Source organism: Epinephelus moara, chromosome 14 (assembly GCF_006386435.1).
Source record: "Epinephelus moara isolate mb chromosome 14, YSFRI_EMoa_1.0, whole genome shotgun sequence".
NCBI lineage: Eukaryota > Metazoa > Chordata > Actinopteri > Perciformes > Serranidae > Epinephelus > Epinephelus moara.
Genome location: NC_065519.1, coordinates 4,002,402 through 4,016,226, shown reverse-complemented (window position 1 = coordinate 4,016,226; position 13,825 = coordinate 4,002,402). Strand labels below are relative to the sequence as shown.

General features: G+C 44.0%; 1 protein-coding gene across 1 annotated transcript in view; it reads left to right on the top strand.

Moving 5' to 3' along the window:
- sptbn5 (spectrin, beta, non-erythrocytic 5) overlaps positions 1–13,825 on the top strand; it is a 46,494-nt gene that overhangs the window by 6,089 nt on the left and 26,580 nt on the right. The window contains exons 5-28 of the mRNA XM_050062288.1: positions 1,915–2,001; positions 2,088–2,195; positions 2,520–2,604; positions 2,890–3,023; positions 3,331–3,551; positions 3,743–3,881; positions 4,631–4,765; positions 4,853–4,941; positions 5,126–5,279; positions 5,470–5,673; positions 7,171–7,377; positions 7,572–7,743; positions 8,206–8,342; positions 8,443–8,652; positions 8,783–8,935; positions 10,182–10,312; positions 10,396–10,647; positions 11,066–11,141; positions 11,469–11,680; positions 11,841–12,090; positions 12,229–12,368; positions 12,579–12,678; positions 13,397–13,567; positions 13,661–13,825. Coding sequence (XP_049918245.1) covers positions 1,915–2,001; positions 2,088–2,195; positions 2,520–2,604; positions 2,890–3,023; positions 3,331–3,551; positions 3,743–3,881; positions 4,631–4,765; positions 4,853–4,941; positions 5,126–5,279; positions 5,470–5,673; positions 7,171–7,377; positions 7,572–7,743; positions 8,206–8,342; positions 8,443–8,652; positions 8,783–8,935; positions 10,182–10,312; positions 10,396–10,647; positions 11,066–11,141; positions 11,469–11,680; positions 11,841–12,090; positions 12,229–12,368; positions 12,579–12,678; positions 13,397–13,567; positions 13,661–13,825 — 3,732 coding nt within the window. The remainder of the gene's footprint in view (positions 1–1,914; positions 2,002–2,087; positions 2,196–2,519; positions 2,605–2,889; positions 3,024–3,330; positions 3,552–3,742; positions 3,882–4,630; positions 4,766–4,852; positions 4,942–5,125; positions 5,280–5,469; positions 5,674–7,170; positions 7,378–7,571; positions 7,744–8,205; positions 8,343–8,442; positions 8,653–8,782; positions 8,936–10,181; positions 10,313–10,395; positions 10,648–11,065; positions 11,142–11,468; positions 11,681–11,840; positions 12,091–12,228; positions 12,369–12,578; positions 12,679–13,396; positions 13,568–13,660) is intronic.

The window sequence follows — 13,825 nt, the reverse complement described above, 5'->3', positions numbered from 1 at the left end:
CAGAAACGAGTCATTCACAGAGCTGCGCACCTTTACCTGCTGTTTGATCAGAGGAGACAAGGATGAAGAGTTTAGTCTGTTTCAGCTCAGTCAGAAGGAAACTGCTGAGGACTTCACTGTGGATTTAACAGGCATTTCATGTTGATTTTTGTTGTCAGTTATCTCTGTTGGGTTTGTGGGAAGCTTTTGTATTTGCGTTGAGAGCTGCAGAGCTGAAAGTGTTTCTTCGTAGTGGCAGAGAAGATGCTGCTTTTCAGTTCTTGTGTCAGCTAAAAATGTATTATTCCTCCTGTGTCTTAGTTTGTTCGCTCTGTCAGGGTTGCAGCCGACAGTTCTTAGACTCTCAGACTGTTCTGGTCGGATGCGGATTTTTTCTGTGGTGTAAAAGTAGAACTACAGATGTCCACTTTGAAGGCTTGGGTGGTATGACGATAAATACACTGTGAGACAAGAGACAATTTGCAATCCTGCTATGTGTAGGGAGCTATCCCATGAATTTTCTGTTTGTATTAGGCCTTAAGACAAAATGAAATAATCAGTACATGATTTTTGCATCAATGTAATGACGCACCTTAAATCTCCAGGTGTTTAATTCACCAGAGACGACAAAAAACGTCATTTATGTGTGGGTATTTTATTTAATGTAACATAACATGGAAGATTTGATCCCCACTGACCAATTAGAATGAACGGTTATCTTGTAAATTAACATTTCTACCCAGTGAACACATAAGTGATATCAGATGTGTGGATCCATAAACCACCCACCTCCTAAAACTGTGTTGTGTTGGTTGGAGCTCAAGCAATGTTGGTGGTTTATGGTTATGTACCAAGTAAACCAGGCATTTTACCTGGGGTCACATAACGATGGTTCAGGTGTGTCACAGGTATCTACCAACCTACAAGGTTATCTGTAGTGGGCGGGGGCAGGTGTGTCCAGGTATGCAGAGGTTTGGGCAAAGGCTTTCCAGGTCTGAATTGGTGGTGCCAGGTGTGTTAAGGGTATTTAGAAGCATCCCTAAAATTTGTAATGTTCCAGCTGTGTTAGAGGTTTTCTGAAAGACCTTTAAATCAGAGGTTTAAATCAGGTGTAAGAAGTGTGTCTAATTCAGGCATGTAAAGATTTACAAAAAAGACTCATGCTTAAAGTTGGAGGTAGCATAAGTGTGCTTCAAGTGTGGTCAAGTTATCTAAAAGCATTTCCAGCAGCTTAACTGTATACACCAGGTGTGTCCAGGTGTGTTTCAGGTGTGATGAAGGTATCCAGAAGCATCTTTTGTGGTTTCCTCTGATACATATTTTAAGGATGTGCTGTAACTAGTGGGTTCAAGGATACTTATATTGATTTCCTGGGTAATACACTGAAAGTACCAGCTGCACCAGGTGTATCCGTGTTTACCTGTGTCACATGTCTGTGCTGAGACCAGCAGGTGGGTCAAAGCTGTGTTGAGGTCTCCTTTAAGTGGCAGGATTTTTCGTCAGTAGGTAAAAGGTGTAAAGGTTGTGTTCAGGTGTTTAGTCAGGTAATATGCTGCAGTGGTAACAGTATGTCAGTGGGAGGAAGTCTGAGTCGTCAGTGGGTGAAGAGGCAGTACAGGAGAGAGTCCAACACCACATCCCACCACAAGGTTTGTGATGTGTCTCCACAGCATCCCACCCTGTTCTTTAGAGCGTTCTTATGTAAAGTCAAGCAAAAGTTCTTTGTTTTAACCAAGGCTGCCCCTTGAAAGTCGGAGATTCAAACTGTCAGAGACCACTCAGTCGACTGAGACGGCTTCAAGTTGCGCAGTTGGGTTTTTTTTTTTGCTGCGTACTGTGCAGTGTTCTTCTGAGGATGTTTTGGACCCCAGATTTTGACTTCTGTGTGAATGACACAGCAGAATAATTCAGAGTCTTTCCTCTCTGCGTCCTCAGATCGTCGGGATGCTGATGGAGCTGGATGACATGAAGGTCCAGTATGAGAGACTGGTCTCAAATCTACTTCACTGGATCCAAACCAAGGTAACAAAAACAACAACAGTGTTGACGTTTGGATGTGATGCTTAACTTGTTGATGGACTGATTGATTGTCGTCTGACTGATGGAAGGTGGTGCAGCTGAATGACAGACGGTTCCCAAACTCTGTGAGGGAGATGCAGAAGCTGATGATGGCGTTCAAGACCTACAGAACTGTGGAGAAACCTCCAAAGTATCAGGTACGATGACATCATCAGGAATCAAGAATCTCACCTTCACCTACTTGGCCTTCAGTCTGATTTATTCCTCAGCCTTCAGGTCAGATCTATTGTTCAGGGTATCCAGCACAAAATACAGCAACACAGACCCCGGACTGTTGAGACACTTAAGTTATATAACAAGCAAGAATGGGAAAGAATTTCACTCAATAGATACCAATAATTAGTGTCCTCAGTTCCCAAACACTAAAAGAAAAGATGATGTAACACAGTGGTAAACATTACCTCTAGCGTTTAATACACGGTCCAGCCATATATGAGGTTTTGACCTTGTCTTGTTTTTAGGAGCGTGGTGCGATTGAAGCTCATCTGTTCAGTCTGAAGACTCAGCTGGCAGCCAACAACCAATGGGCTTACAATCCACCAGAAGGTATAAAACACACACACACACACACACACACACACACACACACACACACACACACACACACACACACACACACACAGATACACACTCACAGAGGTACAGTAAACAGATAAACATTCACAACCAGACACTATTTTTTAAATAACTTGGCCATATTATTAAACTATAGTGTGATACTCCTGCTATAATCACATGTGCTGTGCTTATGGACTGACTAGATTGACTCCTATAGCCGTCCAAACACCATATGTTCTATGTTTTCTGTCGTTGTGTTTTGTGTGTGTGAAGGTAAAACCCTGAGTGACATAGAGAGGAGTTGGACTCTCTTGGAAAGAGCTGAACACGAGCGGGAGCGAGCCCTGCAGGAGGCGCTGCTCCGCCTGGAGAACCTGGAGCAGCTCGCTCAGAAGTTTGAGAGGAAGGTAACAACATCTGTCCTCAAACAGCAACGTTTAAAAATAAAAGACATCCTTATACAATTACTCACTTCACAACATCATTTGTTTCTTTTAACCCATTAAGAGTTCCTTTCTCTGAGATCCTTTGTGTCCTTTACATTTGTGACTGTAAGAGAATTTGAGCTTCAGTTGCAGAGAAATGAACCACCCTTTGCAGTGTAATTTCTTTTTGGCATTACTGGCCCCGCGTTAGTTAAATGTGGAAGCAAGGATAGCTGGATCTGTTGGTATCTTCAATTCAACCAACAGTCAGTTTGTTCTGGTTTGTCAGGCAGCACTGAGGGAGGGATATCTGGAGGACACGCTGCGTCTGATCAGGAGGCAGGACATCAGAGGTCTCTCCACCCTGGAGGAGGCTCAGGCCGCTGGCCGGCGTCTGGAGGCCCTGGCCACTGACGCTCTGGCCAGAGAGCCACGCTTCGCTGCCCTGAGAGACATGGCCAAGACCATCGAGAGAGGAAACTACCACAGCAAGGAGCAGATAATCAGGAGGTGAGAAAAAGACATGCAGATTTTAAAATTATATCCTTATATCCTTTTTCATCAAAGACATAAAAATAAAGTGAGGCGTCATCGGCATAGTGGCAGATCGTATCTTGAAAGTGCCTGAAGAAAATGAAACAGTTGTTCATTTACATTTTGTGTGTGTTTACTGTATGTACATGTATATTTGTGTTTGTCAGAGAGGAGAACATCAGCCATCGATGGAAGGACCTACTGCAGCAGCTGCAGGAACAGAGAGGGCTGCTGGGAAATGTAGTTGAGAATCTCAGCGTCCTCCGAGACATTGAGCTCGTCTCCCAGGAACTGAAAGAACTGCAGGTGAGTTTACACTGAAACTAATGATTAGTATTTAGTAAGGAGGGTACCGAGTTGAAAAGTAGAGATGTTAGAGAAACAGGAAGTCTGTGTGTACAAAATAAAAGTCTTAATTGAAAATAGGCAAAGGCAGAATTAAATATGCAGTAAAGAACAATAAAAACTTGTTCAAAAAATGGTTCACTTTCTGTGTATAGAATTACCTGGATGATCAGCACTGCTTAGGCATTGTGCAGCCCATCGAGCAGGCACACTAGAGATTTACGGTGGCCAAGTGCAACCGTGTGCAGTCGAAGGCCTGACTTCCATCGGCCAAATGCCTAACTTCTGGTTTAACTTGAATGGAGATAAAATAATTTAATTTTGCAGCTCTTATTGACTTTCAAAATGTTGTCAGACTATATGGATCAAATCCTGATAGTGAAACGGGTCCTTTTGCAGGGTTTTGTTGCTCAGAAAACTTATCCACTGATTTACAGACATCTATTTCCCAATGTGAATCAATGGGAAAGAGTCTTTCTGGGATGCAAAGCATCACTGTTTAGCCACTACGAAAATTGGCTCCAAAGCCCAGTGCACATTTCGGGGCCTGAGTTTGTCTGCTACATGAAAACATCTGAAGGAACAGTCTGACATTAACTTAAATCTGTCTTCCCCAGAGTCAAATGAGAAGAAGGATATTAGTTTCATATCAATGTGTCTAGCTCTGTCTCCCATCCCTCCATCTCTTCACCCTCTCTCTGTCTCCACAGTCTCAGGCCAGTTCCTCTGACCTGGGGAAGCAGCTGGCGGAGGTGGAGTCTCTCCTTCAGAAGCAGGATCTTCTGGAAGCTCAGATCTCGGCTCACGGTGAAACCATCACCACCATCAGCAGCAGGGCGCTGAAGGTCAGATACTGATTATGTTTATATCACCATACATCGTCAGGTTGCTGGTGAGTTGTCCACTGATCTCTGTCTTTCTCCTCCTGTCAGGTGAAAGTGAGAGATGGTCAGCAGATTCAGAGCAGAGTGAGAGCTCTCGACACTCAGTATAAATCTCTGGTGTCCCTCAGCAGCAGCAGGTTTCCTTCTTTTATCGCTCTTATAGATAATTATTATTATATACGGACTCTTTGTTTATGAAACAACTGATATGAATCTATATATTGTCCCTCTGCACCTCTTCTCTCTTTTCGTCCTCTCCTTCACCTCTCCTGTCCTCTCTCCCGCCTTGTTTCCTCCTCCCCTCCCCTGCCCCCTTGTCAGGAGGAAGCAGTTGGAGGCTCAGTTGAGGCTGTTTGAATTCTTCTATGACTGTGAGGAGGTGGAGGCCTGGCTGTATGAGCACTGGTTGAGGCTCCAGACGGCCGGACTCGGACGAGACCTGAACCACATCCAGCTAGCTCAACACAAACACAAGGTTCTGTTCACATCCAGTGTTTGGGCCTCATACAGGAACCACATTCATTCTAAAGTGTCACTTCAAAGTACAATGTTGCACGTTTGCTAGCTAGCTGTTTCCTTTACTGCCCTTATTGTCACGATGCTACATCTAAATAAGTATATTTACAAACTATTATCGTTTAATTAATCTGATTCCATCCTGTCAGGTGTTGGAGGCGGAGCTTCAAGCCCAGGAGTCTCTGTACCAGGGGGTTCTGGGTCGAGGTCAGGACCTGCTGTCCAAACAGAGTCAGCTCAACCAGAGAGCCGTCCAGAAGTGGATCAGGACCCTGAAGAAGCAGTGGAGCCACCTGACGGAAGAGACGATGGCACGTCGCAACAGACTGCAGGCCGCTGCCACCATCAAACAGGTACACAAGGAAACTCCATCAGACAGGTGAAGAAAGAGTAAAGAACCAGGAAGGAAAGACAGACGGAAGATGAGGAAAGAAATACATTGAGTTTTAGTCTGTTTCTCTGTATCACTATTATTTAATGGTTTTGTATCAGGACAAATGTATAGCATGTTGCTAAATATTAACTGTGATTAAACTGTTGTGTTTACTATAGCTTCATTAATATTTCGCAACAATAACAATACAATACTCATAATAATAATAAGCCCTTTTTACACAGAGACGACGCTATAAAGCCGCTACAGAGTCCCTTCTTTATGCTGCCTTTGCATTTTTACACAAAACCAAATGATCCGTCCTCATTCTGCTCCATTATGTGATTTAAGACGGCATCCTGGCATTGCAGAATCAAAAGGGGTGTGACGGGTGTAACATGTAACACCACAGTGTCGACCTCTGATGTGACATAAAACATATGCGCCAGCACCACTTCTTAACCGCTTTTTTTTAAAATCATGGTTAAGGGTTTTTTTGGGGGAGTTTTTCCTTATCCGCTGCGAGGGTCCAGAGGACAGAGGGATGTTCTATGCTGTAAAGCCCACCGAGGCAAATTGTGATTTGTGATATTGGGCTTTATAAATAAAATTGAAATTGTAATTAAAAATTGAAATAATAAGGCAAAACATGGCAATAACAATTATTTACCATTCCTGTTATATGGCGGCTGATCTCGTCCTCAGCTTGGAGAATAAGGAGCTCCCGAACCTCATTGTTTTCCTAATTTGCAGACATTTATAGCTGCTTTTGTTCTTCTTTGAGTTAGCTGCTAACTGCTATCAGCTACTTTATAAACTCCCACAGTGGGTAGCATGCATAACACGCAGTCAAATGTCACACCGGTCCTGCCCATTGTCCTGTTCTGCTGGCTGTTACGTTTATTTAGACACCGTTTCAGCGCTGTTACTACCTCCCTTGATTGTACCTTAAATACAGCAAGGTGAGGCGGTATTATGTAGCGATTTTCCTGCCTTGAACAGGTGCTGTCAAAGGGGCTATGGTTGCAAAGTCGCTAGCCTTGTGGCTAAGCTATTGATTAGTACTTACTGGGAAGAAAAAGAAAAAAAGGTTTTAGGTTTTTTTTAAGTAAGTGACTAAGTATATTTAAAATAATAAGTATTAATTTGAAAAAAACTAAGGCAATCAGAGCTTCCTTTGACTAAGCATACCTTTGTTATTTAAAATGTTTAAGGACAGTTTTTTTCTGTGATGTTTATAGATTCATGTTTTCAAAACACTTCACCAATTAATTAATTATTAATTAATTCACATGCTGTGAAAATGTCACAAGTATGTTTTTGTTTGTTTTTTGTCGATTCATTCAGGTGTCTTGGTTGAGCCGTCTGTTGTGTCCCCATAAACCACATTGACACCCACAGTTACAAAGTGCTGTTGTGGTTCACGGGGACAGGATCCTCAGATCTTCACACAGCTAACTACTTTCCACCTGTTCAGTACTTTGCAGATGTGGCGGAGGCCGACTCCTGGCTGGGCGACAGGAAACCGCTGCTGACTAGCGACGATCATGGGAAGGATGAGTCAAGCACGGCGGCGTTGCTGCAGCGCCACCTGCGGTTGGAGAAGGAGATGGCAGCCTACGCTTCTGAGATAAAGAGACTGTCGGAGCAGGCGAGGAGCGCCGCGCAGCTAACAGCTCTGACTGTAAGTAAAGATTTAAAGCATACTTTTGTTGTTTTTGCTGCTACAAGACAAACCTGCCAGCGTCGTATGAACAGAACTGCCTGTGTATCTGCTTGGGATGCAGCGATTCACGGGTTCATAACTGGTGAGTTTATTACAGTGAAAAAAAAAAAAATATATAAACAAAAGTCTTCACTGACTCTCTTCCTGTGTAGGCGGAGCCTCAACAGTGTAAGATGATCCAATACAGCGACTCATCCGGAGAAGAGGAGGGACCAGGAACAGTGACATCACCAGCCCCTAGCACCAAGGGTGGGAAGAGCTCCGGGAGCTTCCCCTCTAAGAGTGAGGACAGCAAGGCCAAGGTCCGCTTCAGATACAGCAGAGGTACTGGAGGTCTGCTCTGTGTAGATGACATCGTCTGTTGAAGCTTAAGTCTCTGACTGATTTATTGTCCAGCCCTACTGTCTCTTACTCTCAGCCTGTAAGACCTGCGGCAAAGAGGACATGTTAAAATTAAAGATTTAAACTTCAGGGGAATCTTTAAAGGTCCAGTGTGTCTTCTGTGTTTTTATTCTTGTATGTTGTGTATTGTCCTTGTAAAGCACTCTGTGGCCTCTGTCTGTGAAAAGCTATATAAATAGATTTTACTTACTGACTTATTTACCTCTGTGGATAATTCAGCTCCTGGTAAAAACCTCCTAACAATGAAGTATGAAAGAATTTTAACCAGTAGAAGTTTCAGCTGGTTGCAATCTGCAGTCCTCACCAATAGATGCCACTAAATCCTACACACTGTTCCTTTTCAAATGTTGAGCATTAAATGTATTTAAATTACACTGATTCCAGGTCAGTTTCTGTGGGATCGTAATGAGATTGTAACCATCGTCAGCATTGAGCCGGATGGAGACCGAGTTGTGGCCAGAGACAGCCGAGGAAACCAGCAGCTGATCCCCAAGACCTACCTGAGCCTGCTGCCAGCCACTGTATGACTAACATTTAAATCAAAGTCTTCACGACCTGCCTGTAACGATGAATCATTTTAGATCAATAATAATTCTAATCGTTGTCCACCTCACTGCTTAGGCTCCTCCCCCGGCCCCCGTCTCCACCAGCGGTGTGCCAGAGAGCCCGAGCAAGAAGTTGAGTCGTCCGAGGCGCAGCCGCTCGATGCGTCGCGGCACGGCTGAGATCCAGACAACATGGCTGCCTGACCCACAGTACCAGAGAGACACTGTGGAGAGCACGCAGGCTGGCCTGGACCAGGACTACAACTCCCTGTACAACCTGGTCAAGGTGAGAGGGGCAGCATGGGAAATGTACTTTTGTAATACTGGAGCTGAAGGTCGAGGTATTCAAAGCTTCAAGCAGCTTCTATGAAAGTGAAAATCTTAAAATCACATCATTTCTGGTTGTATGTTTGCAGTCGAAGACAAAGAGTCTGCAGGAGACGCTGCGTCTGCATCGATTCTACAACAGCTGCCAAGAGTTTGAGTCGTGGATGGAGGACAAAGAAAACATCCTGAACACCTTCAGCACCGACGCTGACAACCTGGGAGTGGTTCAGGCTAAATATGAGGTGAAGAATGACACGTTACCTTCTAGAGTTTATATCATGTACGTGTATTAAAGAAATAGTTCAACATTTTTAGGAACTATATTCTTTTTCTTTTAGTGGAAGAGTGATTTCCTCCAACGTAACAACATCTCTGTATTTTACGCCTTGTTGCTCCTACCTGGTTATTTGCACTGTTGTATCTTCGTTTTATTTGTGCGTTTTTACCTTTGTTTTGTTTGAGAGAGGCAGAAGACAAAGTTCCACTGAGATGGACAATAAAGTTTATCTATCTCTCCAAAGAAACAGTTTTAAAAGCGTCTGCACATTCATTAAAAAGTATTTATATAGTGAAAACAGTTTGTAGTAAAGTTACTGCTCAGACACCTTACTCCATAATATTTATCTGCATCTGAATTTTTTAGCTCTACACTGCAAGTTTAGAATTACAGGGCTGCTACAAAGTCCCTTCTTTACAACTCCTTTGCATTTTTACACAGAACCAAAATATGGCAGCTCCAGTGTGTGATTTAAGACAGCATGCAAAGACAGTGTGACAAGGGTGACGTAACACAACAGTGTCCACCTTTAGTGTGACATATAACACACATGTTGGCAGTGCTTTATAAACAATGACAATGGCATTAACATGGCAATAACAATCACTTACCGTCCCTGTTATATGGCAGCTGATCTCGTCCTCTGCATGGATGGTAAGGAGCTCCTGGACCTCATTGTCTCCGTAATTTGAGGGCATTTCAAGCTGCTGTTCTTCTTCTTTGAGTTAGCTGCTAACTGCTATCAGCTACTTTTTAAATCTCCCACCTGTGGGTTGCACACATAACGCGTCAACAAAATGTCACACCCGTGGTCCGGCAGTCCCTTTTTATATAGAAGTTGATTCAGCGGTGTTACTATCTCCATTACTGGCTTAAAGGCGAGACAATTCTGTCCCCTCATTTTACGATCATAGCCTTTATAAAGAATAACAAGGCACGGCATTACCGTCTTGAACAGGCAGTTTAAAAAGGGGCTTTTGATGTTGTCATTTTTACATCTGATATTACCAATTGAATACGAGTGACTTGAATTTAGCTACTGTAGTTTTGGGCTCCTGAAACATCTCTCTGAATCTGTGCATCCCAAAAAATATTGTAAAATCATAAAATAATTATAAAAGGTTTTTGAAAAAGTACTTCAAAGGTACCACCTGAACTCAGACTGACAGTTTTTAGAGTGAGATATATAAATCTTGCACTTCATGTTCCAGAACTTTTTGACTGAGTTGGCGAGTGGGCGTGGTCAGCTGGATGACATCATCAGAATGGCGGAGGAGCTGGTGAAGAGCCGACACAGTAAACAGAGAGAGATCCAGGCCAGACAGAGGAAGGTTTCCAACAGGTACCAACATCAAACTAAAGTCTTCAAAACAATGGTTATGTGTGCTGCAGTGGTCGACCTGTGCTCATGATGCGTGTCTGCAGGTGGGATCGGATCCAGCAGCTGAAGGACGAGAAAGGACACGAGCTGCTGAGCACAGCAGACGTGCAGTCCTTCCTGCAGAGCTGCCAGGAAGCCAAAGCTCAGCTGCAGGGTCAGCTGTCCGGCCTCGACACCGTGGACGTGGGCTGCAGCTCCTTCACCCTGCAGGCTGAGGAGAAGAACCAGGCTCACACCCTCAGAGACATCCAGACCCTGGAGGCCAAGATCGCCTACCTGAAGAGCGTCGCCAAGATGTACGGGTCGTATTCAGACTGTAGAAACATAATTTATCCTTGTCTGTGTGAGCGTAGGCAACAAGAGGAGAAAATCCCTTCAACAGTTTGGAGGACGGAAACTGCCAAATTGTTTTTTTTACATAATTTGTTCTTTGTGGAGCGGACTGGATAAAGACCTTTATTGCAAAATATTTATAAACAATTTTAAGACAGTTAGTTAGACAGAATAGTTAACGCTCTAAAAGAAGCCCATCCCAATGTTGACTGAAAAGCAGACTATAGATATGATAACCACTATTTCCTGGTAAGATTTTAAATATTTTACTGTGCAAACTCATCGAGAAAGAAGTTAACAAGCGTCAGCTGGTTTGGTCTTTTTCATCTTCACCAGCTGAAGTGAATCTTACAGTCCATGATGTCACTTCCTGTGTTACAGGAAGCAGGACTGCAGTCCAGCAGAGAGTGCAGCCATCGTGGAGGAGGTTCAGGGTCTGGAGGCTCTGCTGGCTCAGGTTTGAGTCTGATTTAGTTTCTTTTTTTATTTTCAGTTTTATCTCATTAATATTATATAATATGATTTTACTATTAACCAGGTGTGCATAAAAAAATAGATCAAATGAAACAAGAACATTTCACACATTGTCTGTTATAGCCAGTTTACAGCTTTGAAATTGGAGAACTCAGTGTTTACATTTTCCATTTAAACATGAGTACCAAATATTTTTCTGTGTTGCATACAGTGCTGGGGTCATTGCTCATGAGCAGTGATTCAGCACATCGTTTAAGATCTTTAAATAAGGACTGTACTCATACTGTTCTCCTGCTGTGTTGTGGACCAGCTGAAGCGTCAGGCTGCAGACAGACAGCAGCTCCTGGAGGAGGCGCGCAGGCTGCAGAGCTTCCAGCAGCAGGCCAAGGAGCTGCAGCGCTGGGTCGGCTCGGTCCAGGATCGCCTCCTACAGGAGGAGACGGCCGCTGATGTGGCCTCAGCCGTCGCCCTGCTGGAGCAACACCAGGAGCTCAAGCTGGAGATGGAGGAGCAGAGGAGCAGGTAGAAACGCTGGGCAGGGTTTTTTGTTTTTCAGGCTCTACAGAACGAGAAAGATGTTTGTTTTTTTTGTAAGCTTTAGAAGATGTAACCCCCGCAGAAAAGCTAAATATTAATAATTGTCAGTATGAATTAATAAGTTTACCGTACTGTGTTTTCTCAGGTCGAAGGAGATGGAGAAGTTGGGGCAGTCTCTTCAGCAGGGCTCGTCCAATGGCAAGACAGGGGGCGTTGACATCCAGCAAACGTTAGACAAGGTCAAAGCTGATTGGTCCAAGCTTGACAAGCTGTGGACCAGTAGGAAGGAGATTTTGGAGCAGGGGGTGGAGCTCCAGAGGCTGAACCAGGAGGGAGACCGGATCGAGGCCGCGCTGTCTGGACACGAAGCTCGACTGCGGGTCAAAGACGTCGGGGTGAGGACGCCTCACTCTGATCTGTTCTCACAGTCCATCCTAAATATACATTTACAGTGAAGTGAGACAGGAAATCAGGACACACAGCTGGTTTCATATGTGTTTTGATGATGTATGTGTGTGTGTTTGTTGCTGCAGGACTCAGTGGACAGTGTCCACAGTCTGCTGGGCCGACAGGAGGAGCTGGAAGGTCTCCTGAAGGCTTTGGACCATCAAGTTGATAATTTCTCTGAACGCAGCCAGCATCTCATCGACCAGCAACACTACGCTGCCAAACAGTAAGAGAACACAGAAACATCAGCACCGTCCAGACGTGTGTAAACATGTAGTTCAATAGGAATCAGATGAAAGATGAACAAGACGCAACTTCAGATCAGATAAAACCTTAAATCTGGATAACAGAAAATTCTGTAACTCATTTAGTTAGTTTCTGATTACAGTTTGCTCTGAGTTTAAAAAAATAATAAAATACTGACTTTATCTTTAAGCATCAAGGAGCGGAGCAGGAGCATCCAGAAGGCCAACAGGAAGTTGAAAGAGAGCAGTAGACAGAGGAGGAGTCTGCTGCTGGCCTCAAAGAAATATCAGGTATTATTATTATTATCAACCCATGACCCCTGATCATAAAAACCCTGTATCTGTATTTCCTTTTTGTCCTGACGCATCAGTGGTTCTCGTGACCTTGTGACCTTTCCCCTGACACCTTTGTTCAGTACTTTGATTCATATGAAATTCCTTTAATTCCTTAAATTCCTTGTTACAGCTCGACTAGACCATTTAATTGAACTACTGTCCTTGTCCCAGTATACAAGCACGGGAGGGAATTGATTTATTGACCGAAGTATGTGCGACTCCTCTACGATAGGTGGAGATATGCCCCCTTTCAGCTTGTTGGTATTGGACCTTTTTCCTGTTGACCTCTTAGGAACAGGGCGCCATTCTGTGTTTTCCTCCCAGTCATGTAATTCAAAGTGTTTAACTCTCTCAGCTGACACAGCATGAACTGTGTCTCCTCGTCCATCCAAAAAGTCACGGCTCTGAATGTAGATTTCTTATTATTAGTTATTCTAGTTTCTTAGACGTGGGATATGGGATATGCCACAGGACACAATTAAAACATTATAAGATCTGGACCTTTGTTGGGAGGAAATTTTGATAACTGGACCTCTTTGAATTTAATGGAAAACTCCTGTACTATTAAAGTCAAGAACATGACTAAACTTTAGGTGTGATTCCTGTAGGAGAACTCTCAGAATAATGTTGTATCTTCATGTTTTAATTCAGTCGTCATTGATTCATTCTGCAGGAGTTCCAGAGAGACGCAGACGAGCTGCTGCTCTGGATGGAGGAGAAGTTTAAGGTGGCGGAAGATGAGTCGTACCGCGACCCCACCAACATCCTCCGAAAGCTGAAGAAACACGAAGCAGCTGAGAAGGAGATGCAGGCTAACCAGGTCTGGCTGGACAGACTGGTTCAGGTAAACTGCCGCAGTCCAGTGACATACGGCTCGTACAGTATTAAATACACCTGACCTGTCACACTGTGTTGAATCATGTGTGCATGTGTTCAGCTGGGGCAGGAGATGCTCGCTGATGAGCACTACAACAGTCAGAGCATCAGCAGGAAGTCGACTCAGCTGAGCAGCCGGTGGAGGAGACTTCAGGACAAGATGGCCGACAGAGGAGACAAACTAAGACAGGCAGGACAGCAGGAGCAGCTGATGGAGTTGCTGCAG